The sequence below is a fragment of the Hemicordylus capensis genome, chromosome 3 (assembly GCF_027244095.1).
Source record: "Hemicordylus capensis ecotype Gifberg chromosome 3, rHemCap1.1.pri, whole genome shotgun sequence".
Classification (NCBI taxonomy): domain Eukaryota; kingdom Metazoa; phylum Chordata; class Lepidosauria; order Squamata; family Cordylidae; genus Hemicordylus; species Hemicordylus capensis.
The window spans coordinates 148,673,901-148,701,477 of NC_069659.1; the positions used below are offsets into that span (position 1 = coordinate 148,673,901).

Genomic DNA, 27,577 nt, shown 5'->3' on the forward strand with positions numbered 1-27,577 from the left:
ACTCTTTCCACAGGTTCTCACACCCGCAATACGGGACTTTTTAGCCACAACGCCAGCCTGCAATATCAAGAGGGAATTACGGGGGTTATCAGCTACTCCCAGCCTCGACAACCCCCAAACCATATGAGGAAGATAACTATGGATTGTACTTGCATTTGAAAAAGTTTTAAAACTCGAAAATACGATTTCCCCCTCCTCACACGAAGTAACACATGAGTAAGAGCATGGACTTTGTTGCGGGTGGTGAAAGGGGAGAGGCACCCAACCGCTGCTCAGTCACAGCTATGGCAACATCCTGCCCTTCTCAATCGTTTTCTGTGTGGGCAGCTGTCAATTCTACCCCCGTGCGGGAATGGCGTCAAAAATAACCAGGAAGTCTCGTCTCCAGCCAATGGAATTGTACCTCTCCCCCACTGTAAGGCGGCGCCTCTGAGCTCCTCCTCCTACTCCGGTTCCAAAGGGCAACGCGGAGTCCGGAAACAGCTAAAATAAGAAGTTCTGATTGACAGCGCTCGAGGGAGTCCTATCAGCCGGACTCATTAGCACAGTTAAACTGGCGGGTGAGCTTTGCTAACCGGGTAGAGAAGTCGGCGCCTACCGCCTCCTCCTAACAGGGAAGGGGATTTAGATACACTGAGTGTTTTACGCTCCAACTGGTGCTTGGAGTCTGCTTGTTTTTAAAGATTATTGGTTAAAATGGGGTCATGTGGGAGAAGCTGAAGCACCCTCGCGTGCCCAGCCTTTTCTCTGCTAGCCGATCATTCCCTTCCAAGCATTGTATTTTGAATTAGTGGCGCGTGCCAGCCGCTGTAATAACACGTGAGGTAGAGAGAACAGCCGGATTGGTTGAGGTTTAATTACCTCTTTTCGTCTAAAACAAAATACACATAGTTTTGGACTATGTTTGGAGGAATACTGGAAATCGTCGGTTGACCTTGGTGGTTGTGCGTAGTAGTACCCGCAGTTATTAAAAAAATGAAATTAAATCCTAAACTAAATTAAAGATGTGCATATTACAAGACTGAAATCTGTTAATATTGGCTTTTCTAAACCAGCTATTGTAATCTAAATTATTTAGAGCAGAATCCAAAATTAATTATACAAAACCAGACCAGTAGCCTCTCCCGACAAGGTCTTCATTATGTATACCTGTTGGCTCCTTCATCCATAATCAAGACATAGACTTATTTTGGACCAACATGGCATTACAGAGTAGTAAGGTGAGGTTCTGTGGGTAATTTGCACTGCTGTCCAAGGTCAGAGGTGGTAGAACTGCTGGATGTGAAAACAGCAATTAAATTTCAGAATTCTCTTCCCCTGCAATGGCTGCTGACCTACCAGTGGCATAATTTCATTGATTCATCACCACCACTGGAATACCTGCCCCAGAGTCATCATAGTATGTTACCTGACTGAGGGAGGATGGGTTTTCTTAGTAACATAAAATCTAAATATCTCATATAATGAGATTAATTCCTATCAGTCATCTTTGGCAATTATATTCTAGCATATGATGTCATAGGATAGAAAGTTACATTATGATCTTTGCAGCACCATCTCAACCGTAGACACCAGGGGCGTAGCAAGGTTGGAGTGGGCCCAGAGACAAGATTTTAAAATGGGCCCCACCTCCTAAATTATTTTTTTAAAGTTTTGTAAATTGTGGACAATGCAAGTCATTTAATGGTACTAGAGAAAGACCTGCTGTTCTGGTAGCTCCAGGTCTTAACACCCACATCAATTTTGGAGGATGGATACAACTGAAGGAAGCCCGGGCGGGGGCGTGGCTGGGGGAGTCAGTCATGTGACTTGCCTCTGGGGGGCCCCCCAAGGCAGTGGGCCCCCAGACAACTGTCTCCCCTTGCCCTATTATAGTTACGCCCCTGGTAGACACAGATTCACTAAAATTTCATTTGGACAGAGGCTGTGCATTTGTGATAAGAGTAACAGAAGACAGAGCCCACCATTTCTATATTGTCCACTGAACAGGCTTTTCATTTTATATTTGTCCTAGGAACAGGTTTTTTCCTTACCTGAGTGCTGGAACATATTTCAGGATGACCCTAGCCAAAATGTGTATGTTGTTAAATAACCAAGACAAGTATATTTATTGACTGACATGCTGCACAGCCTTGGGAGCACAGTTCTGCCCATGCAAGGATCTAACCATGTACGATGCTTACTGTGCATCGTTGCAGCACATGGGGACGGGATGATTTTCATCCCACCACCACCCTACTCAAAAGATCTTTTTGTGTTCAGGAAGATGTCTGTGGGTCCTGCACAACACTAATAGACATCATCCTAGATGCGAAAAGTGCTTCTGTGGGGAGGAGAAAGAGACAATTGCTTCCCCGTTCTCACGTGCTGTTAAATTATTGCGAGGATGGAACCCTAGCTGCATCCTAAGGCTATGCAGCATGTCAGCCATTATATTTTTAATCTTACTTTTCAGACAAAATAGTTTCTTGTGAAGACTCACTTCACTAACAATACAATACACAACTGTATTGTCTGTATGTATGTTGCACATAAATGAGAAGAAGATACAGGTGCTGCCGTAAGACTTGCAAAGAAAAAGACAAGAGACACAAGGGAACGGGAGTGTGAAGAGTGAAACGAGAACAGAGAGAACTTTAATAATGCCAGAACGAAGGGTTGTAATTTGTTAACAGGCATATTCCCAGTAAAAAGGAAGGGGAGGTGCAGAGAGCTGTGTTGCTGTTGTGTTCTATACAGTTGCTACCATAAATAGAAGTAGCCACAAAATTTTGGTATGCTGAGGAATCAGGTGTATTGCTGTAATATTTGGAGCCCGCCTTTCCCCTATAGAGTGTAGTATAGGGTAGGGATGAGCACGGAACCGGCGGGGGCCGGTTCGACAGAGTGAGGGGGATGGCTTTAAGGGTGGGGGAGGATGCACTTCCCCCCCGACACCACATTTCCCCCACCAGTGCGCGATTCCCTAAAAGCCTGTGAGGACGGCAACATACCTCCCTGCTGTCCTGTCCCAACGTTAACTGGATATAACCAGAAGTACTGGCTGCGCCTGCGCGTGTTGCTTACACACCCAACAAGCGCAAGTGCAATGTGCGCATGTGAGCAAGCAACGTGTGCAAGTACAGCTAATACTTCTGGTTATATCCGGTCAGTGTCTGGACAAGGCGGCAGGGAGGTACGCTGCCACCCTGACAGGCTTTTAGGGACTTGTACACCGGCAGGGGAAACGTGTGGGTGGGGGGATAAGTGCATCGTCCCCCGCCCTTAAAGCCATCCTCCCCCACTGTAGAGCCTTAGAGCCGGCCAGGGTTTGTACCGGTTTGGAGGCCCGTAAAAGGGCCTCCGAACTGGTTCGTGCACATCCCTAGTATAGGGTTTACCTCACAATTTGTGAGGTAAGGATGACCTTGTCTGAGAAGCCCAAAGTCATTACGTGACCTTAATGGCCAAGCAGGATTTTGAACCCAGTCTCTCCAAACCAAGTCCAACATTCTTGATGAAAGGGAATATTTTAATCAGATGAACAGTATGGGGAGAAAATGATACTGCTCCCCATCCCCAAACATTTAGTTTCAGTCTGAATTCTTGCTCCCCAAGTGCTATTAACATTTTAAAAAAACAAACCAACTATTTTTACCCTTTATCTACTGCACTAGTTTTATACAAAGTGAATTCCTGCTGCATGATTGATTGATTGTGCTGCCAGGTTGGTGTCGACTCTTAGCGACCACATTGCTAGATTCTCTCCAGGACGATCTGTCTTCAACTTGGCCTTTAAGGTCTCTCAGTGGTGCATTCATTGTTGTCGTAATCGAGTCCATCCACCTTGCTGCTGGTCATCCTTTTCTTCTCTTTCTTTCAGCCTTTTCCAGCATTATAGACTTCTCAAGGGAGCTGGGTTTTCGCACAATGTGTCCGAAGTATGATAGTTTGCGCCCGGTCATTTGTGCCTTGAGTGAAAATTCTGGATTGATTTGTTCTATCATCCATTTGTTTATTTTCTTGTCCATGGTATCCTCAAAAGTCTTCTCCAGCACCGAAGTTCAAAAGTGTCAATGCGTTTTCTATCTTGCTTCTTCAAAGTCCAGCTTTGGCATCCATAGAGCATCACAGGAAAAACCATTGATGATCGCTGATACATAGCATGTTATTTTATACATAGCATGTTATACATGCATGTTATAGCACGTTATTTTTAGCTGGAGTGTGGAGGTACCAGTGTTCCCTTACAAATCTGGTTCTACCCTCTATGCAGCATTTATTGATTTAAAATCTGCTTTTGACAATATCGGACCTCTGAAAAGTATAAGCATGCATATGTATTTAGTACTTGGTTTGGGCCCCTTTTGCAGCAATTACTGCCTCAGTGCGGCGTGGCATGGATGCTATCAGCCTGTGGCACTGATGAGGTATTATGGAAGACCAGGATGCTTCATTAGCGGCCTTCAGCAATTCTGCATTGTTTGGTCTCATGTCTCTCATCCTTCTCTTGGCAATGCCCCATAGATTCTCTATGGGGTCAGGTCAGGCAGGTTTGCTGGCCAATCAAGCACAGTACACTGTATACTTTTCAGAGGTCCGATATTGTTCTATTCTTCAATCCTTGTCTTCTTGGTTCCATGTAATATTCTAATTTTCTGAGATTGTGGATTTGGGGTTTTCATGAGCTGTACACCATGATCATCACAATTATAACAAATTAAGGCTTGACTTATCTCGCTTTGCATGTAATGCGTCTGTCTCATATATCAGTTTCACCTTTTAATTTGCATTACTGAAATTAATGGACTTTTGCACGATATTCTAATTTTCCGAGTTTCACCTGTATAGTAACCCATATGAATGCTCCTTTTACCCGCCCGCCTAAATTGGCACATAAATATATCTCAATTTTGTTGTTGACATGGTTCTTCTGTCATTGACACTGATAGGCCTAAGGCACGCACTTTCATTACTTAGCTCTTTTTGTGCAGACGAGGCCATTGAGGTAAATTACCAGAAAACTAAAGTACTGGTATTTGCCAAATGCCCTAAGCCCCATTTATGGAAAATAAATGGTCAACCAATTGAACAAGTTAAAATATTTAAATACCTTGGCATAGTTTTCCATGCTTCAGGAGGCTTCCAGGCCCATTTGAACTATGCATTACAGAATGCCCAACAATCGGCTAACTCAATTAGATCTTTTTATTTTACGAAGGGCTCTGCATATATTAAACTCTTTGTGGCTAAAGTGCACCCACATTGCACTTGGGCACCTACGTATGGTGCCCAACTGGGCCCTTATTGCGGTTTCTCACCTCTGGAGGCCATACAAATGAAATTTCTCAAATCCATATTCCAGGTCCCAAATAGAGTTGTAAATGCTGCTATCAGATGGGAGGCAGGTCTTCCTACTTTGGAATCAGTTCATTGGAAATGTATTTTTTCTATTCTGGTTAAAGTTCTTACAAGTGGGATTAGCCCCTCTCACATTGATTGACGCCTTTAATTCGAAATGGAAACAGTCCGTTGAAATAAAATCTCAATTTTATGGGATTCCGCTTGAAGAACTTGCTAGGATGGGTTTTACTCCAGCTATGAAGGTCATTAAACAGCAAATAACTGATACTGAAGTTTCTAAAATACCCAGAGGTCTGTATATAGGTAGCCAGCTCTTTAATCTTAAGCCCACTGATTGCCTAAGTAATATAACATTTCCTAAATTTAGGCATGCCCTGACTCTGGCATGTCTTAATGCTCTTCCAACTGCTGTTCTTAAGGGAAAGTTTAAGGGGACTTCTTACTCTTCGTGCCTTTGCCCTTGTGGCTCAGGTGCTATTGAGTCTACCGCTCATTTTGTTCTTTACTGTGACCTCTACAGGGATGCCCATTCAAATTTTATTTTACCCTGGCAGAAATTTTTCCCCGGACACTCAGATGACTTTTATCTTGATCTACTATTGTCTAAATTTGACATTATGAGTACTAATTCAGTGGCTAAGTTTTGTTATATTGCATGCAAGGTGCGTATTGCCATTATGATGTTTCTTTTTTCTGTTCTGTTCGTTGACCGAAATAAAGCATACCTGCCTACCAGTGTTCCCTGTAAGAGGGATTCCCAGATGTTGTTGACTACAACTCCCATAATTCCCAGCTGAAGGCCTTTGCAGCTGGGAATGTTAGGAGTTGTAGTGAACAACATCTGGGAATCCCTCTTCTAGGGAACACTGGGAGGTACTGAAATATGTCTCTATAAAATCACTTCCTCTGAATCTCAACTATATGTCAGGAAGGAGTTTGCATCTGCTCTAAAAGTCAGCTAATCTTTTTGGTCCTTTGAAGACTATGAACATACCATGGAATGGTTGTACCCCTCCAGGTACTTGGGGTGAGAAACGTTGGAATCGTATTCATCTTGTTCTACTACTGTCGTTTTGAGTTTAGTGGAATTCAGTGTAATTTAATTTACTGGCCAACATGTTCTGCAACATAACACAGGCCAGAAGTGATCCACCAGCGTTGCTGCAGGCTCCTGGTGGACCGCCAATGGTTTTGTGCTTTTGTGCAAGAGTTCAAATACTTAAAGTAGTGCGCCTGAACTTCAGAAGCACTACTTAGATCAGAATCATGTCTCTGACAGTTGCACAACATGTTTCTGATCTAAGCAGAGCTTTCGGAGTGTGTGAATGCTGATTTATATATTTTCACTCTTATGCAAAAGCACAAGTCCACCTGCAATTCGCCAGGAGCCTGCAGGTAAATTGGTTCTGCCTGCTGTTACCAGAACTGCCCCAGAGTGCTGGCTAGACACTCTGATTGTGCTTTTGGCTTAGCGTGGGGAATTAGCTTGGCTTGAGGGAGCAGTTGTGTTACAGTATCAATTTGAGCAAGTTTTTGGGTTTTGGAAATGAAATGGGAGGCAGAAATGTAATACAACAGATTTATTTAAGAGAAAAAGGGGTACACAGAGGCAAAAGTTAGTTAGGCAAGGCAATAAAATCATAACTGATAATCTTTACAAGAGTTTCACTGAGAGGAATTTAGCTTAAGGCCCATTGTGGATAAATCGTCTTAAGGCTTGCTGTAGAAAGGGCTTGAAGATAGGAATAGAGAGAAGAGAAAAGGGGAGAGGAGATTAAAAGAGGCAGAAGGTTAGCTTTACTTATCCTTAGTGTGTTTGGTGCACTTGTAGATGGGTAAATGGGTAGATCTCCTTGCAGAAAAGTGGGAAGAAGAAAGGGAGAGTAGCACAGAGCTACAAGCATGCTTGATCCAAATAGATTCCTGTGCAGATTCCAGATCTGGGGCCATGTGGTGGTACTTATACTCCAAAACATGCCGGGGGGGGGGGCAATGCATAGGTCATGCTCCCTCATGGTTGCATGAATGAACTGATCAGTTTGGGATGTCACTTGCCAGACAAAAGGCGAGAATGGCTTGTGGAAGTGTGTGTGTAGCTATGAATAGCTGGTGGATTTAAAGCTTATCTAGAAACAGAGATGCTACTCCAGGTGCAAAGATACGTTTTTAGATTTTAATGAACTGCCTCTGCTCTGGTTGCTTGCCAACTAATTGAGCTATTAGTGGTGGGTTGGGAAATGTCGCTTCTTATCTGAGTTGCAGCAGAGCTATCTCTCTTGTGAACAGGGAGTATTCTCTTCCCTTAAAAAGTACCTTTTGAATTAAGTTTACTTGCTGGCTGTTTGCCTTCACCTGAGATAATGAGAGAGAGGTTTGTTTGTTTATTTAGCAAATTTCTTGACCACCTGACTTCCATAGACCCAAGGAGGTTTACATAAATTAAAACAACAAGGAAAACAAGAGGAGAAAAGGGGAAAACAGACAGACAGACAGACAGACAGACACACACACACACACACACAAAATGAAAAGCCTGGCAAAATAAATAAGTTTTCAAAAGCTTCTTAAAGGACAGAAGGGAGATGGCATTGCAAATCTCAAGAGGCAGGGTGTTCCATAAGAAGGGGGCTGCAACAGAGAAGGCCCTTCCACGAGCCTGGGCCCCACATACCTCTCCTGGGCCCGGAACTCTAAGAAGGCCCACCTGAGACGACCTTTGCAATCTTACTGTTATGACCTCAGGGTACATTGCCCCATGCTTTGCTCATGCCGAGTGACCAGCTGTGAGCTTTTGCCAAATATGGGCAGGTGAAATATTCATGCTCTCATGAACTGAAGTATCCAAAATGGATTCTGTGGGTCCCCAGTTCCAGCTGCATAGGGGTGTATGCTCTGTGCTCTCCAAAATCAGGCTTTGTAGCAACATTGCATTATGCTGCAGAATATCTCAGCCACTATTTTTAAAATGGGTCATTAAAAATGTTTCCATACAGTTACCTTGGAGGATTCCTTTTGCTGAAAAATGGACTACAAATAAACAGTGATTGCTGTCTTGCAAGAGTGTGAAAGCTTTTTTCAGATGTAACACATCAGATAAACCATCTAATGCTGGATTGGTAGAAGCTGAGTGTTATCACCAGTCTGTGAAGCAAGATTTAAGGCAACCTTACAGGTACTGTCCAGTGATATCACACCAGTAGTTGTAATGCTGTTTGTTTTCACAAACCAGGACTTCATAGTTTCAGAGTGGACAACTGCTGAGAGGAGTCCATAACCTCTTGATTTCAAAGGGTCTGTGGTTTCCACTGGTGCCTCCCTGGCTAATGTAAGAAAGGTGTTTTGCCATAAACGATTCTGAGGTATTTGGTGAGGTTGGAGAGGGGTCGGCCCAAGCAGGAAGCCCGTGTCTGCCCTGTAAAGAAAATAGCAAGTTGCAAAATGAAAGCATCAAAGAACCAACAGGATGCAGTCCCAGGAGTCTCTTCTGGCATGTTGGTCCTTCTTGAAAGTTAGCACTGAGTGAAGAGTGACCTTAAAACTCACTTTATTCAAACTGACTGAGCTCAGGTTTAAAGTTCAAGGCATTTTGTTTTTTCACCTGTTTCCTACAGTTTTCAGAAACTTCTGAAGAATTAATGTGTAACCATATCTGGTCACTGAGCCAACAGCAAGGATTTTTTTCTCAAGGGAAAATAATGTTACTGTATAAAAGTAAGGAAAATAGGATGCTGTGTATTGCACTGTGGCAAATTGTTTCAATGTCCATATCTCTAGAGCCACAACCATAGGGGGCACACTAGATCCAGCAATTATCTGAATGGTTTGTCAGAAAAGCTTCTGTTTTGGGATGGAAGGCAGCAAATCTCAGAGCTGTTTAAAAGGTTTTCAATATGCAGATATAGTACGTCTAAGCCAAAATCCAGGAAGAGAAGGCACCTGGATGTGAGACCACCTGTATATATGTATGTTATCTTGAGCTCCCTGAATACAGCTGTAATACATAGATGTCCTATAATACTCCAGCATGATCCAGCAACAGGATTAGGCTGAGCAGCTAGGCCTTGGCTTGATTTTCATTGGCTTTGTGGTCACTAGAAAGAGGCTATTCGTCTCTGCTCAGCTGACCAGAGTGCACTCATTTGCTCCAGTCAGTGTACTTGTGTAGACAGTAACATGCTGTGTTTGGGGACAGATGAGGGCAAAACACTTGATAGCCTGGCCCTCATTAACAAGAATGTTGTGGTGGGTGAGTGTGAAATGTTACAGTGTGGCCACATATGCTAGATGCACAGATTTCCCATTGACCTCTGCAACAGACCTCTTCACACGCTACCTGTCAAAATGATGGGCATTTTCCTAGCACATATGTACCAGTGGCTACCTGTGACATAAGAACAGCCCTCCATCCTAGATCAGGCCCAAGGCCCATCTAGTCCACTGTCCTGTTTTACACAGTGGCCCACCAGGTGCTGCTGGAAAGTCCACAGGCAGGAGCTGAGGACATGCCCTCTCTCCTGCTGTTACTTCCCTGCAACTGGTATTCAGAGGCATCCTGCATATAGACAAGTAGCCGATGATAGAACTTTCCTCCATGAAGTTATCCAAACCCCTCTTAAAGCCATCCAGGTTGTTGGCTGTCACCAAGTCTTGTGGCAGAAAATTCCACAAGTTGATTATGTATTGTGTGAAAAAGTACTTCCTTTTACTGGGCAATTTTTTGGCAATTTCATGGGATGACCCTTGGTTCTAGTGTTATGCGAGAGGGGAAAAAATTCTCTCTTTCAACTTTCTCTTCACTATACATGATTTTATAGACCTCTATCATGTCTCCCCTTGGTTGTCTTTTTTCTAAACTAAAAAGCCCCAGGTGTTGTAGCCTTACCTCATACGGAAGGTGCTCTAGGCCAGGGATTCTCAACGTTGGGTCTCCTGCTGTTATTGGACTTCAACTCCCATAATCCCCAGCCCTAGTGGCCTTTAGTTGGGAATTATGGGAGTTGAAGTCCAATAACATCTGGGGACCCAACACTGAGAATCCCTGCTAGGCCCCGATCATCTTGGTTGCCCTCTTCTGCACCTTTTCAAGTTCTACAATGTACTCCTTTAGGTATTGTGACCAGAACTGTACACAGTACTCCAAGTGTGACCGCACCATAGTTGTATTGTATTTTACATTGTATAAGGGCATTATAATATTAGGAGTTATATTTTAAATCTCCTTCCTAATGTTCCCTAGCATAGAATTCGCCATCCCCAAGCAAAAGCCATTGCAGCTGAGGATTCTGGGAGTTGTAATCAACAACTTCTGGGAATCTGTGTTAGAGGGAACAATGTTGTCCAACATGACCCCAAGATCCCTCTCCTGGTCAGTCACTGGCAGCTCAGATCCCATCAGCGTATCTCTGAAGTTGGGGTGGGTTTTTTGCCTCAATACACTTTACACTTGCTTACATTGAACTACATTTGCCATTTTGTCACCCACTCACCCAGTTTGGAGAGATCCTTTTGGAGCTCATCACAACCTGTTTTGGATTTCACTACCCTAAATATTCATTCATTCATTCATTCATTCATTCAATTTCTATGCCACCCTTCCAAAATGGCTCAGGGCAGTTTACAATTAAAACAAAACAATTAAAATCAATTAACAGTTCAAACAGAGATTATAAAACGCTATAAAACAACAACAATTATACAGTCAGAACAGTTTTTAAAACCCTGAAAAACCAGGTTACAACACTAAAACCATTTACAAAATATAAAAACTCTGGAAGGCCAGGCCGTACACAGGTTTTGAGGCCTTTCCTGAAAGCCAATAAAGAATTCAAATTATGGATTTCTGCAGGGAGTGCATTTCACAGCCCAGGAGCCACAGAGAAGGCCTGCTTCTCTGATACCAGACGTATCAGTGGTAACTGGAGACGAACAGCCACACTACCCTGAACGCGCCCGATCTTGTCTGATCTTGGAAGCTAAGCAGGGTCAGGCCTGGTTAGTACTTGGATGGGAGACCGCCTGGGAATACCGGGTGCTGTGAGTTGTGTAGTCACAGGGCCGGATCCAGACCACGTTAGTCAGGACCACCTACTGAAATTAATGTAGTCATCTCTCATTTGTGTCAATGCTGCTTGGTCATGATCAACTGGCTTGATCTGGATCCTGCTTTTAATTGTGCGCTTTGTGAGGCGGACCTAATGAAACCCGCACAGCTCCTCCAAAACTCTTTAAAAACAGTTACATGGCAGGTGCTGGGAATGTTTTTTTTAAATGGTGAAAGAAAACATGAAGAAGAGCGGTGGAGACCTGGTGTTAAAGAGAAGGAGGCAATTCTGAGATGGCGGGGGGTGCGGGGCATTGTAGTGGTGGATGGCTCATCTTCCTCGCTGGGGAGACGAGGCACTGTTCAGGGTGGGCAAGGCAATGGTGCACCGGACCGCGCTCGGAAGGTCGCCTAGGTCCAAGAGCTGCTGCCGCTGTGCTTGCGCACCAAAGTGTAGCAGGTGTTCCCCCATTCTCTCTCGCAGCGCATGCTTCTGTGCCCCCTCCCTACTCCCCTGCATGTGCCAATCACACCAGCCTGCCTTTGGGGCCACGCAGCTCACATGGTCCCACATGCTGCCCATGCATCGCTGTGAGGCAACCCAAGGCAGCCCTCCTCCTCCCCTCCACTGCTTAGCCCTCACTGCGGCGTGATCCCGGCTGGAGGTTGTCCCCCCCACCTGGTGAGGTCATAAAGGGGACTGCCGTCTTCCACCGGCAGTGCAGACCAGGGGGTTATAGGGGGCCAAGGGACCACAACGCCCCTCCAATGCAAGAGGGAAACGGCGTTCCCTCTCAAGGTGCCTTGGCCGGAACAGGCAGGTGGTTTCAAATCTGTTGGGATCGGACACGAACCGCGCTGGGCATCAAATCCCCAGGATCACTTCATTCCAGTGCCATTCATCCAATGACCCTTTTGCATGAATGCACAAAATGGTCTCTTGCCTCTCCCCTGCATCACGCCACCTCCCTCCACCACTTAGCCCTCCTTGGTACATGTGCTTGCCCCCCCTCCCCGAGGAAGGTCCACTTGCACTCCCTTTCTGTAAATCCCAAGTCAAGGTGGCCCTCCTCCCTCCCTCCACCGCTTAGCCCTCACCACGGCATGATCCCAGCCAAAGGTTCCACCCCCTGGCGAGGTCACAAAGGGGACCGCCATCTTCCACTGGCAGTGCAGACCAGGTGGTTACAGGGGGCCGAAGGACCACAACACCCCACCGATGCAAGAGGGAAACAGGGTTTCCTCTCAAGGCCCCTCGGCCGCAACAGGCAGCTGGGTTTCAATCAATCAACCTTTGGCTGCAAATAATGAGCATGCAAGAACCGGCAGCCCTTCAAGTGGTGCCCACTGCCATACCTTTTCCTCGATGCCCCCACCCCGCATACAGTTTGAAGTTATAAAGATAAAGATAGTTGGAGGAAGATCTTAGCAGCACGTGGAGGCAAGGTGGAAGCAGAGTCCTGTGCCTCCGTGATACTCCTCCTCTCCCTCATCCGTGCCATGTGCTAAATTGAGGAAATGAGTGCCTTGATTGCAGTTGTTTGGGGGAGGGAGCTGACTCCCAGTCAGGGACCGGCACTCAACCCTTCAGGGACCGGCAGCGGTCCAGGGACCAGTGGTTGAGAAGATGTGGTGTAGAGCACATTGCAGTAGTCAAGCCTAGAAGTTACCAGCTGGTGCACCACTGTTTTGATGTCATCCTCTTCAAGGAATGGACGCAGCTGTCGAATCAGCTGAAGCCAATAGAAAGCATTCCTGGCCATGGCCTCCACCTGAGATACCAGGGTGAGGCCTGGATCCAGGCGTATTCCCAAGCTGTGTACCTGCTCTTCCAGGGGAGTGTAACCCCATCCAGCACAGGGAGATCTAACTCATCGCTCAGATTCTGAACACCAAATAGTTTGATGTTGTCTGTAAATTTGGCCACTTTACTGTTTACCCCAACTTTTAGATCGTTTATGAATGAATTAAATAGCACCGGTCCCAGTACAGATCCCTGGGGGACCCCACTTCTTACTTCCCTCCATTGTGTAAACTTTCCATTTATACCTACGTTCTGTTTCCTGTCCTTCAACCAGTTACCAATCCACTCATGAACTTGTCCCCTTATTCCATGACTGCTAGGTTTTCTCAAGAGTCTTTGAGAAAACATAGTGCAGTGGATCCTCCATCCTTGCTTCTACCCAGGGCTCCAGCCAGCCTGAAACAGAAGCCTTGTAGCACTGTATGGGGTTTTCTGGGGGCAGCAGGGAGGGAAAACACCACATCATCCCCCCACCCCGCCACCATCCTCCTGCATCTTGTTCTTTTTCTTGTATATAGCATGATGGGGAAAGTTTCTGGAGAGTGGGAAAGAGAAAAAATCCACCACCACCCATTTCCTTTTTTCGCATGGGGAGAGGAGCTCTTCAGTGCCTCATGTATCTACTTCTAGGGGACAGTATAAGCTGCTATGGGCTCAAGCAGGCCAATTCCTTTTCTCCTGTTCCCACTTGCTCTCTTTGCCCAACAGACACCCTCAACATTCCATTGGTCCTCAAGGGTGAGCATGGGAAACCACTACCTTATTTTGGGATGGCCTAAGTTTGCTTCCAGACTGATAGGCATTCAGCCACCTGAGTTTACTATGAGAAGCGATGGTGATAAGCTAGTTCCCAGCCTTGTCTCTCCCTCCAACAAACTAAGAAATGGCACTGAAGGCTATGTTATTAGAAGATGATTTGGTTCTCAGATTCTCACTGAGTTCTATGGCACAAAGTAAATGGACTACAATCTGGGACACAGAAAGGGGGTGAACCCCGATTTCCCCCCTAAAAGTGGGGATCCCAAGGGCATGAAGGTGTACTCCTTTACTTTCTCCTATATGTGAGTGGCTGCCTTCCCCACCCACACACACAGGGCATCACAGATTTTTAATGCTCCTTTTGGGGTACTGCAAGATAGAAATCTTTCCCCCTCACATTACATGCACCCATAGTGATGGTCATTTAATAATTTAAAAATTAGCATTCATTTAGTGTATTTGTTCAACACATGCACCTGGAAGTGTCACACGATGTTCATTAGCTTTCTCTCAAGTTAAGTGTTCTGTGGGATTGCTGGGTTGAATGTTCACATACATTATCACTGTCATCCTTACAACAATCTGGTAGGCCAGGTCAGTTTATCATCTTATATTATTAGTGTGGGGAGCAGGGATTAAGCAGAGAGATGGCTATGAGCCTAAATCCACCTAGTAAGTCCATGGCAGTGATGAGACTATAAACATTACTTCATATTCTTAGCTATTTTTAGCCACCCTCCAATTTCTTGTAACGATTAAATCAGGGTTACATTAGTCTTTTGATTGAATGCACAATATCAAAATATCATAGCTGGTTTCCATAGGGGTTCCTTATCATGACTTTCCAACCGTGTTTTCAGCTGGTTTCTTCTCAAGTTGCACAATGCTTTATTTTCTGTCACGTTCGCTTTTTCTGCATCTGAAATATAGTCCTAAGCAAATAAACAGCTCCAACAATTGGAGAAGCTGTCAGTCGTAGTTAAAAGAAATTGCTTGAGAAGATGACATACAGATTTCATTCATTTTCCCAGGATATTAAACTTTAATGTCTGTAGTATGAATATTTCATGACAGTATCTTTTGAATCTGTTTGTTTTGTTGTGGAGGATATTGTACATTATAGGCAATGCTGGTGAAATGTTGGAGCATCAGCCTTTTTCCCTTTGATTACACAGCAAAGCAAAAAGTTGGTGTGCTGCTGAATATTCTGCTTATATGGCTTACTATTGTTTTTTCTTTCTTTTTCTGACAACTTGTCATATGAAACTAAGCATCAAATCCTGTTCTTTTTTCTTGCCACAAGGTGGCTAAATGACTTTTAAATACAGATGAAAGGATTATTTTATTCAGAGGAATGTTAAACATTGAAGTTTCAGCTCAATAGCTTGGTCAGACTTTTTTCATTAATCTGCTGTTTTTGTTTTTTAACCGAGCAGCAAATCTTTCCCCAAAACGAAAGCTTGTTTGTTAGAATTGCTTTGGCCCAACAAAATGGTTGTTTTTTTTTTTTTTTTTAAAGCGATAGAACTGTGTTCAAGTAGTCTCTTCATGTCTTCTACTACTAAGAAATCTAGTTATTATATAATGACATTCAGGTCACAGTCAACATCAGAACAGCCCTGCTGGATCAGATCCAAGCCCTATCTAGTCCAGCACACAGTGGCCTACTAGATGCCTCTAAGAAGCTCACAGGCAAGAGGTGAGGGAGGCATGCCCTTTCTCCTGCTGTTGCTTTCCTGCAATGTATTTAAAAGGATCTTGCCTCTGAGGCTGGAGGTAGCCTATAGCCACCAGGCTAGTAGCCATTGTCCTCCATGAATTTGTCTAAGCCTCTTTGAAAGCCATCCAAGCTAGTAGCCATCACCACATCCTGTGGCAAAGAATTCTATAGATTAATTATGTGCTGTGTGGAAAAGTATTTCCTTTTGTTGGTCGTAAATTTCCCGACCTTCAATTTTTCGGAATGACCCCTAGTTCTAGTGTTGTGAGAAAGGGAGGGGGGAATTCACTCTCTCTCTACTCCATGTATAATTTTATACACCTCTATCATGTCTCCCCATAGGCACCTTGTTTCCAAACTAAAAAACCCTAGATGCTGTAGTATTGCCGCATAAGGAAGGTGCTCCAGACTCCTGATCATGTTGGTTGCCCTCTTCTGCATCTCCTCCAGTTCTACAATGTCCTTCTTAAGAAGATACGGTGACCAGAACTGTATGCAGTACTCCAAATGTGGCCACACCATAGATTTGTATAAGGACATTACAATATTAGCATTTTTATTTTCAAACCCCTTCCTAATGATCGTAGCATGGAATTTCACTACCCTGAATAGTTTAGTGTCATCTGCAAATTTGGCCACTTCGCTCCTTACCCCAACTTTTAGATCATTTATGAACAAATTAAAGAGCACTGGTCCCAATACAGATCCCTGGGGGACCTCACTTCTTTCTTCCCTCCATTGTGACAATTGTTCATTTATTCCTACACTCTGTTCCCTGTCCTTCAACCAGTTAACAATCCACACACGAATCTGTTCACTTATCCCATGACTGCTAAGCTTACTCAAGAGCCTTTGGTGTGGAACTTTGTAAAAAAAATTTTGGAAGTCCAAGTATACTATGTCAACCGGATTACCTTTACCAACATGCCTGTTGACACTCTCAAAGAACTCCAAAAGGTTAGTGAGACAAGACTTGCCCTTGCAGAAGCCATGCTGGTTCTCCTTCATCAAGGCCTGTTCTTCTGTATGTTTTAAGAATTTTGTCCTTAAGTATGCTTTCCATCAATGTACTTGGCACAGAAGTTAATCTAACTGGGCTTTAGTTTCTCGGATCCCCACTGGATCTCTTTTTCAAAATGGGAGTTACGTTAGCTACTTTTCCAGTCCTCTGGTACAGAGCCTGATTGCAAGGACAAGTTACATATTTTTGCCAGGAGACCAGCAATTTGACATTCGAGTTCCTCCAGAACTCTTGGGTGGATGCCATATGGCACAAAAGACCTTTGTGCTCTTACAAATTCTAACTTGCAGAGGTTTATGCACAAATGTGAGTTAAGTATTGCAGCCACAGATGCCTGTTTTGATTTTAACTTCAGTTTCCTCATTGGTTGTTTCTATTAAACAGCATGTCAGCAACTAGGAGTCATAATGGAAATCATATTCCTAAATGTTAAGCTGGGCCTGGGAGACTTCTTGGAATCAATTGTAACAAAATGCCAAAAATTGTCAGTACTTTATGCTAGAGGAAGATGTGAGAAGCTCTCTAATTTCAGTTGTGTGAAGAAATCTCCCCTAGGAACATTTTTTTGCCCTCAAAAGTGTACCTATATATACATTAGAGATATTGCTTAATGTAAATGAAGCGTATCTTTTGCAGACAGATGCTCTACTTGCTATGGAGATTTTAACGTGTGTTTTGATTTTCCCTTTTATAGTTTAACTTATTAACTCTGACAAGTAACCTCTTGGTTGTGAACAATTTAATTCACAATTCACTTTTTCTGATTCAAAGTGAACATGAGTACTCTAATCCCCTAATGGGAATTAATTGCATGTTTCAGTGCTTAACTCTGATCCTTTTCCAATTCCCACTGGGAGAAGTTTCTTCCTGAAGGATCTGTGTTTGTTATTCAAAACACAATCTGAAAGGTAATGATTTTTCTTCTAAAAGGGAACCAAAGCAACTGAATATTAATGTTCTTTCCTTTATAGAAGAATAAGCTGTAGCCTTCAACCCATTTGATGTCATGAAGGGTAAATATACAAAGCCAAACACTGATGAAATAACAGGGCATATCATTGTGGCATTTTGAAAAGGTGGGCATCACAAAAAGAGCATGTGGTTTTGAGGGGAGCTTTGTGTATGTTGGGAAAACAACATTCGGTCCTTCTCCTGTGAGGAAAATGGCAAGCTTTGGTCAGTGGTCAAAAAGGGGGAACTGTTCTTAACATGGCAGTCTTTTAGACAAATAGAATCCTCTGGAACGCTTAGTGGTGCTTTTTGAGTGTGCAAAGCACCTGTCAGTTACATGATTGCAGAGAGTGGGAGAGGGACTGAGCCTGAGAGACTTTCCTGTGGCCATCCAGTGACTTCATGACTGAGGCAGGATCTGAACCAGGGACATCTGGGCTCACACTCTTAGCTGCTAAACAAACGGTGCGCTGTGGGAAATAAACTAAATGAAGGCTTGTGTGAGGCAGCTACTGCAGCTCTGTATGGTTCACGATCCTAGCCGCCTTTATATTATCTTAATATTTCTAGGCCTCTTTTTCACCCAACAGGGCCTTCAAAGAAGCTTTCATTTCAACAAAAGTACCCCTCCCCAAAAGCACAGCACAATAGCAGCAAAAAGAGTCTTTCAAGAAGCAGAGGGGGCCAGTTGAGCAATTCAGAAGACAGCAGGACACAGAGCCAGTGAGACTTTAAGCAGGCAAGTTCCTTCCACTCCAGCCTCTGCCCATCTTTGCCTCTGGTGTGGTTGGATCATTGAATGACTCCTAATGCAGACACACCTCAGAATCCTCTGCTTTCTGAGGAGGTTGTCCAGTGTGTCTCTGCATGACTAACTGGAATGAGGACAGCAGTCTATACCAATCAAGAGGTATGCTCAGGCCAGTAACTCATACGGAAACTGCCGGGTGTGTGTGATTCTTATTCATATATGCTAAAGTAAACTATTTGGGTTCAAGAAGTGTGCCCCCAATTGTAATTCAGAAAAACAGTGTATTGCACCCGCCCTAAAAAAAATGGTGGGGGAACGTTCTCCCATAGCCCTAACACTATCTAATGACCCTCTGACTAAAGTCAGAGCCAGGTGTATGACTCACCTACTGAAGATTCTCTACATCTGGTAATTAGAGACCAAATTGCTGTGTTCAGGAAAATCTGAGACCATTCCTCATAGCAGTATGGTGACCGATAGCAAAATTTGGGAAAGTGTCAGATGTTCTGGGCTTTAGTTAGAAACATTGTGAAGGGAGGGAAGAAGGTGCAGCTGGGAGGCAGAATACTTTGAACAGCAGCCAAGGAATAAAATGAAACTCTTTTCATTATTTCAGTAAATAGGGAACTCATTTGCCATATATGGAGAAAGCTGATACCAAAGTGGAACAACAAAATAGTGATCTAGGTGTATTGCAAAAGGCTAGCTCCCTTCTGGCTCTTGCCAAAAGCTAGAGACACAATCTGCGGTAGACGCCTCCTGATGAGAAACATCAAAAATTTTAGAAATAGTGCAAAGAAACAAAGACATGGTCTTTGGCAGAGAACAAGCAGCATCCTTTGTGTAAGTCTTGCTAAGTTAACAGGTTGACTTGGGGGGAAGCTAAAATTTAACCTCTTCTTTTAAAAAGGCTTACCAGAAATAATATTATTCTTGGTCATAAAGTTACATGAGTATTTTTAGCTTACAGTGCTCAGTTATAAATAAGGATCCAGTGGCTACTTTGGGAAATGGTGCCCTCTAGTATCACACAAATGATGTTTGCTCCTTTTTGAATGGACAAAGAGCACAAACGAATGGACAAACTTTTAAAGTGGTGGTTCTCTTAGAAGTGGGAGATCAACTCCCTCTGTTCACAGCACAGTTGTTGCTGGTATTCCATGACATCGGCAAAAATTGCCCTTTGCCTGTAGCAGGTGCAAGATTAACCTGGATGTCAGCTCTTTTGTATTTCCTTTTAGATTATGAGCCCCTTTGCGACCTGGAACCATCTTTCATTTTAGTTGCTATGTTTTGATAATTTTTGTTGTTGAAAAGCATAATATGTTTATAAGAAGCAGAATAATAAAGTACATTGTGGGCCAGATCAGATTGATTTTTATTAGAGAATGTTTAACATATGGTTTACAAAAGCAACAGTGAATAGAATTTCCCGATAAAACACAGCCGCGTACTAACGAATGTGTGGTTGCAATGGTAGAGAGAATATAGCACTGTACGCTAGTTCCTACGGGTTTGGGTAGAGTCCGGTTAAAAGAGTTCAGTGAGAGGAATGTCCAAAAGGTCCAAGGGAGGGACAGAGCCCAGCCTCACCTTGTGTGTGGCCGGCAGGGCCCTGCCAGTCTTCTTCTGCCAATTGCAGCCTCTGGGTGTGGGTCCTTGATGCCGGAGGGTCTTCTCCAGGTCCAGGGGGTCCTCCAGGCAGCAGGAGTTCCTGGCAAGGTGTCAGCAGGAGTTCCTGGTGTGGTCAGCCGCTGTGCTGGCATGGTTTGTTTAGCATGCAGATATGTTATAGATCACGTTCCCGCGGCGGGAAGTTACATACATACATACATACATGCAGTACTACTTTTCTCCTGATCTGGCCCATCTCAGAAGAATGCCTGCCTCCTTCATGGGATGTAACATTCCAGTATGGTCTATGCACTGAGAATCCTATGTGCAAAGGCAAAAATGACTTCGTCAGCAACTGGATTTTGCCAGGTGACTGCCTGTGCATATTGGAAATTTTTGAACAGGATGGCCTTGTGTGGATATCTGAGATGGGCCAGTTGTGCTGCTATTCTTCTCTGTGCAATGGACTGGGTTAGAAGAAAAGTCATCCAATCCAGCTCTACATATCACTCAGTTTAGCTACAAAGACACCCTATGTTGCAGCATATGTTTAGAAGGCCCAGTTCTGTAGAGATACCATTTCATGATGATTCCCTGTATGTTAGGGAAAACTGCTCATGAGAATCTACCCTGCCTTTGTCAAAGGGAGCAGGACTCTCAAATGCTGGTTTCTCCCCTCTGCCTACAATCCCTGTAGTTTTTTCAAAGTTTGAATTAGCATTTATAAATATGGATTCAGGAAACTGTGGTTACAAAAGCACTTGAGTACATTAAAAGCAACAGCCCCCATACTGGGGGTTGGGGTTGGGAATGCCACTAATATTTAAGTGCCTCTAACTTTGTGTAATTTTCTCTTTGAAGACAGAGGGTGGTATATTTCACATGTAAAGAATCCTTTGATGATTTATAGTTTTCTAAAGCCTAGTTTGGTTTAGTGTTTTTTGCTGAATATTCTGAATCTACATGTTTCTCGTGTTGTAATACCCTCCTCTGAATTTGCTTTAATATCTGTTTGGCCCAAGAAGGCATCACCACTAAAATAATAAAAGATTTGTTCATGTGCTTAATTCAAGAAATATTAAATTATGCCTCAGATTATTATTTTTTCCTACTTCCCAGGTCACAGTCTAGCTGTGCAATCCTATATATATTTACTCAGAAGTAAGTCCCACTGTTTTCAATGGGGCTTGCTCACTAACTATCTTAAATTGCAGCCTAAGTGACTTACAGTCATTTAGCTACAATTACAACTCTTTGTATAGTGAGATTCTACTCACTGGACTTTATTTTATTTATTTATTTATGCTTTAAAACAGGTAAGTCCATGTGGAATTAATTACTTCACCTTCAGTTGTCAGGACTAAGTGTATACTGATTAGTTACATATCTGAAGGTCTTTTGCAATTTTTAATAAAGAGTATTATGACATGAAGTCTTGAGCAATTGGGTCAAAAATCTTCTACACATGGTTTTTGGGTGTGCACATACAGTCCAAGTCATTCTCCATGCTGTCATGTATGTGGCCATTTCTGAAATTGTGGCTGGTGGAAGAAGTGTAACTGAGATCATGAAAAACGCTCCTGGCTCCCTATTTCTACATCCTGGTTCACATTAGCTTTAATGTGCAATCATGTGCCCCCATACACAGTTATATGGAGGAATTTGACTGTGTGGCTCAACCTCTTGGTATTTGGGGTTGTATCGGGTACCTGCTTCACATAAGATGTGATGGAATAAATAACTTGCCTGACAAACTGCACACTGTTCCATACGCCTTTTAATGAGACACGCATGCAGTTTCACAAATTTCACAAAACACAGTGGCATAAACCACAGTCATTATTTCCAACAGACATCTATTGCACAACTGTATTTGTAAAATTCTTGCATTTTGTGCAACTGTGCTCGCGTTGCATTAAAAGGCACAAGAATGGTATGCAGTATGCAGGTCCGCTGCTCCCCACCCCCCAGGTCATGTTTTGTCTTTAGATGCTTTCTTAGGGGATACAAGTGAGTTAGATTGAGATTATATACTTTGGCTTGTTTTTAAGCAAGGATGTATTTGCAGAATCCATTCCCGTAAGAATGAGCTTTCAAAGAACAGTGTTTATGCAAAGTGCAATAATTTATTAGTGCTTATTTTTGTTACTTTCAGTCTCTTCAGTTGGAAGAATGGCCCGTGTCTTTGTCTACGGAACCCTTAAGCAAGGCCAGCCAAATTACCCACACATGATCAATGGTGTTCATGGGACAGTCGGATTCCAGGGCAGGGGACTCACAGTGGAGAAATACCCCCTGGTGATCGCAGGAAAATATAACATTCCTTATTTGCTGAACACCCCTGGAACAGGGCACCATGTTGCTGGAGAGATTTATTCTGTCGATGACCAGATGTTACAATTCCTTGATGAGTTTGAAGGTTGCCCAGACATGTATCAGCGTAATCCAGTGAGAATTAAAATAGTTGAGTGGGAAGGTAAAAGTAACTCACCTGAAGGGCAGCCAGCTGTTAACAGCATTCTGGAATGCTATGTGTACAGCACCACTACTTACAAGCCAGAGTGGATAAATCTCCCTTACTATGACAACTACGACTCCTTTGGGAAACACAAGCTTCAGTATGTACTACGGGAAGGCAGAGATTGAAACTTGAGGATGATACCGTACTTCAATATAGCATGTTCATATTGATCCGGGACCTAAATGCACTATAAAATGAAATTTTATATAGAAAGAAGGCACTAATAGTTCTGATCAGAATATAGTTATTTCAAACAATTATCTTATAGTGCAGTCATCTGCAACCTAACTTGCTATGTCACACAAGGTTCACAGCTGATGAAATGTCTTTAATTCTGTCACTACTACTGCTACTACTACTACCACTACCACTACCTTTTAATCAAAAGTGCAAAAATGGTTTACATAGAAAAACAAATAATAAATAAAATGGCTCCCTGTCCCAAAAGGACAATCTAAAAGGAAATACAAGGTGGACACCAGCAACAGCCACACTGCAGTGGTGATGTGCTGGGGTTGCTCTCCCTCTGCTAAATTTAAAAGAATCACCACTTTAAAAAGTGCCTCTTTGCTCACTTAGCAGAAACATCACAATCTTTCTTGATTTAAAACTTCATCAAGAAAGTGCATTTTTGCAAGGCAAATAGGAAGTGTTGCAGCATTTTTTTGCAGTGCATTGGGGGAGGAAAGATCTCTGGTTCACTTTAAACTTCTATCAGTACTGCACAACCTTCACATAAGCCAGAAAATGGCTCTTGGAAGAAATCCATTAATCAAGCATGGTGAAACAAATGAGCTCACTAAGGGAACTCAGCCAGTAAAGAGATGCCCACAGTGAAACTTAGGAGTCCAGTCCTAAGGGTTTCAAACTCTGCAAAGCAGCCAGGATGATTTATTAATAATAATAAGAAGAAGAAGAAGATGCAAAAATATTATGGGACTTCCAACTACAAACAGACAAACATCTGCCACACAATACACCAGATATAACTGTAGTCGAGAAGAAAGAAAAACAAGTTAAAATGATCGACATAGCAATACCAGGGGATAGCAGAATAGAAGAAAAAGAAATAGAAAAAATCAAAAAATACAAAGATCTACAAATTGAAATTGAAAGGCTGTGGCAGAAAAAGACCAAAATAATCCCAGTGGTAATTGGCGCCCTGGGTGCAGTTCCAAAAGACCTTGAAGAGCACCTCAACACCATAGGGGCTACAGAAATCACCATCAGCCATTTACAAAAAGCAATTTTACTGGGAACAGCCTATATTTTGCGAAAATATCTATAATAACCAACAGTATTGATGATAAAATTCAGCCATCCCAGGTCCTTGGGAAGGACTCGATGTCTGGATAAAACAAACCAGTCAATAACACCTGTCTGACTGTGTAAACAAGAAATAATAATTCAATTTCTATACCGCCCTTCCAAAAATGGCTCAGGGAAATAATAAATACAGAGAAAGAAAGAATAAATAAGATGGCTCCCTGACCCCAAAGGGCTCACATTCTAAAAAGAAACATAAGACACATACCAGCAACAGTCACTGGAAGTACTGTGCTGGGGGTGGACAGGGCCAGTTACTCTCCCCCTGCTAAATAAAGAGAATCACCATGTTAGAAAGGTGCCTCTTTGCCAAGCTAGCAGGGGATGGGCTAGCTGGTCAGTGCTCTAGCCTTTCATGATTTGTGCTGGTGATCTAAGCACGAAATAGCAACTTGGGTTGATGCTACTTGGCTGGCATGAGCCACAGCCACCACGTTATACTGGGGTGTGTGTGTGTAGTGCTAGTATTGTTAAGATGAGGAGCTTCCACGCCAACATTCTACCATTATAAGCCCTGAACATTCAATTGGTCTAAAATCATCTCTCAAATCTGCCTGGCTGTTTGCAGACATCAGCTAGACGACAAGAGACACCACCCCTCCAAATTAGGTACAGATCTGTTGAAAAATGCCCGAGATAGAGCAGTTTAAATATCAATGCCTAAAAAAGTGGGATTTAAGTGTTGGCTACCTTTTTTGCCACCAGATTAACATATCTTATACTATCTAGAGATAGAGATATCTGTCCATGGATATAGATATATATGTTGAAACATAATCCTTAGTGCAAAGGAGGGGGAAGGGAAATACTGTACCCATTCCCCCTGCCCATACACAGAGGGGCTTCTCGTTTCTCCCTCAGCTGAGATGGTGGTGAGGTGGCAGGGGCCTTGAGGGCAGCAGACAAAGAGAGGTAAGGTGACAATGGGACTTAGGAGATAAGGCAAGGTGGCGCAGTGGCAAACCGTCTTTGAATATGAACTTTTTACATCAGGGATATACTGCCTAGGACTATGGAGGTTTCACTTACCCAGCTTGCGTACAAGCTACTGTTAGACTTTCCTTTCCCACCATGCCCAAGCAGTGTTTTTTTTTTTTTTTTAAGTCTGCTGATCCAGTCATTTTTTAAAAAAACCCGCTTTGGTTTAAGATTACTTCATTTTTTACTTGTGCTCTAAAAAGCATTAAAATTGCAAGTTAAGGTTCCCATCTTAACCTCTGTGCTAGGGATGTGCACAGCAGCAGTTCAGCGCTCCACATTATTCACTAGTATGAGTTGGGGCTACTTGTGAATAAGGAGATACAGTCTACCCACATAGCGTGTGGTTCACTGGTGAATTTTGCAAGCAAGATTTAGGTCTACTCCCAAGCAAGCATACAAGGTTTTCTCAGGAGTAAGGTTATGGGTAACTTGTAAGGGTGAGGTTGACTCATGAGTAAAAGCAGCGTGATATAGGAGACTACCAAATCTTGGCTGCTTATGTGGCTCTGATGTTGATGGGACACCTTCAACTTGAATTTGCTGCACTTTTTAGAGCAGAAGTAAAAACAAAAAGCTCTGACTAAATATGGCAGAGAAGCACTGGAGAGAGTTGTGGAGGGCTGGGGGAGATTGTAGTGCTTGCTCACCAACATGCAGTCCAAGTGCTGTCATGGAGCCCCCCCCCCCCCCCCCGCAAACTTCCTTCTTCCTGGGGCCTTTTTCCTTTTAGTTAGGTTTCAGGTTAGTGGTTTGTAGGGTATTTTCTCTGCATGTTTTTTTTTTAAAAAATGATCCATTATTTCTTTTTAAATGTTTTAGAACCCGAGTGTGCCCCTTGCTAATTACCCACGTACAAAGCAAAGAAGAGCAGTTCTTGATACTAATTTGGCACACACTCTGGTCCTCTTCTATTCTTGTAACATGGTAGTCATTTGTCTTGTTAGCTTATTACATACAGCAGGGGTTCCCAACCTTTTTGAACAAGTGTACTATTTAATTTGTGTATGTCTGCCACAAATCTTCAGCTCAGGTACCCCATAGTGATTGTGTACGTGTGTGTGTGTGTGTGTGTGTGCATGCACACATGCAAATTTAAACGCTACAGTTCCAAGATAGGCTACTCCAGTCACTGGCTTACATCCAGACTAAGTTACTCAGGAGTATTCCCATTAAAACCAATGGGACAAATTTACTTATTCTATTAATTTCAATGAGTGTAGAAAGTGCTAATTTTCTGGAGCCTGTCATGAGTACCTTAAGCTTCAGCACATAGCCAGCCAATCAGGAGCAGAAAAAGAGGGTCTTTGCCTTCTGCAGTGGACACATCCTTGAGGACACATTGGCTTCATTCCGGCAATATTTGCATAAGGAACAAATAGTGTGGCTTCAGCATGGGGAAGCAGGAGGACTCCCGAGTACCCCCGAGAGTCTCTCAAGTACCTCTAGGAGTACTAGTACATACTGTGCCTATACAAAGTCAGATCAGTAAAATCAGACATGGTCTGATTTTACCAGAATACAAGGGGTTTGGAGAGAGTCCGAACCCAAACAAGTGCCCCAGTTCAGGCCGGATTTTTACGACCCGAAAAAATTGGAGTGGTGAGAAGGTGGGGTTTTGTTTTGTGTTTTGAGATCATGGCTGCAGGGGAAAACCCCATCTTCTGTGCCCACCTGTCCATATCTCATCATTTTAAAAAAAGGTTTTTTAGTGCCCCCCTCCCCCTTTTTTTTTAACTTGCAAGCAGCCCACCAGATATTTCCAAGTTTCTTCTGTGATTTTCTGGTATGAGGTAACTTTCCAATAGACTCTCTGATGTTGCCTCACTTCCCCTGTGACTCTCTAGTGTTGTGTTACTTTTCTTGTGAGTTCACAGTGAATATCCATGGTTACTTCCTCTCCCCCCCTCCCCGGTTGTCCCGACTCTAACCTGATCCTGACTCCAAACTCAATTCTGACCCCGACTTTCGGGGGGGGGGGGGTTGTTCCAAAGGATCCCAAACAACTGCCTGTAGACTCACAGTGGCATCTGGTGGGCCACTGTGTACAACTGGATGCTGGACTAGATGGGCCATGGGCCTGATCCATCAGGGCTGTTCTTACGTTCTTAACTGACATTTGTCGAGTCGTAAAAGGTCAGGTAGGACCTGACTCAGAGTACATTGCATATTCAGCAGTTATTTGCATTATATTGCTATTCATCCATTGTTTTGCTTTTCTTAAAATTTCCAAATAATAATAAGCCTTTAACAGGGATTATTTTAATTGTATAGGGACAAAAATATCATTTTGACAATGTGAAGTTTGTTGATGATTGGGTGGTATTTTACAAGACAATTTGTAAAATATTTTTAAAATGTATGTTGCTGTTACTAAAAAGATCATGTTTATTTTATGTTATAGTAGGCTATAATGAAACTTTTGGCAGAGTAGTTAACTCTGGAGCTTGTTGCAGTACAGCTGCCTGATACACAATACTAGATTCTCAAGAGCTTATGACAGTGTTATACACCAATAAATATTCTATTAAAGGTATCAAGGCAGCATTTGGATGTTTTTTCTCCCCTAACCGGCCCCCCTGCTCGACTTTGTTAAAATAATAAAAAGAAAGGATGAGTAGGAAACAGGTATGCCCCCCTTCCATCCTCTGGAATCTGTTGTGTGAAGTGACTGTTTTGTAAAAGGTTATGCTGGCATTGGGCCAAAATAAACAAATACATACATGCTTTGTAAAAGGCAAGCCCTGTA

At 43.2% G+C, this 27,577-nt stretch overlaps 1 protein-coding gene and 1 pseudogene across 4 annotated transcripts; both read left to right on the top strand.

Moving 5' to 3' along the window:
• The first annotated feature begins 14 nt into the window (after positions 1-14).
• On the top strand, positions 15-27,373 carry GGACT (gamma-glutamylamine cyclotransferase). Of its 4 annotated transcripts, XM_053305788.1 has the most exons (4): positions 15-560; positions 8,337-8,515; positions 18,229-18,377; positions 22,159-27,373. In XM_053305788.1, exon 4 carries the CDS (start codon positions 22,176-22,178, stop codon positions 22,647-22,649), a length of 474 nt encoding a protein of 157 aa, XP_053161763.1. In that variant the 5' UTR covers positions 15-560; positions 8,337-8,515; positions 18,229-18,377; positions 22,159-22,175; the 3' UTR covers positions 22,650-27,373. The 4 variants fall into 4 exon arrangements, with proteins under 4 accessions (XP_053161763.1, XP_053161764.1, XP_053161760.1 ...); XM_053305789.1 differs by lacking the exon at positions 18,229-18,377; XM_053305785.1 differs by lacking the exon at positions 8,337-8,515.
• Positions 11,265-11,383, top strand: LOC128352607 (uncharacterized; annotated as a pseudogene).
• Positions 27,374-27,577: the final 204 nt, after the last annotated feature.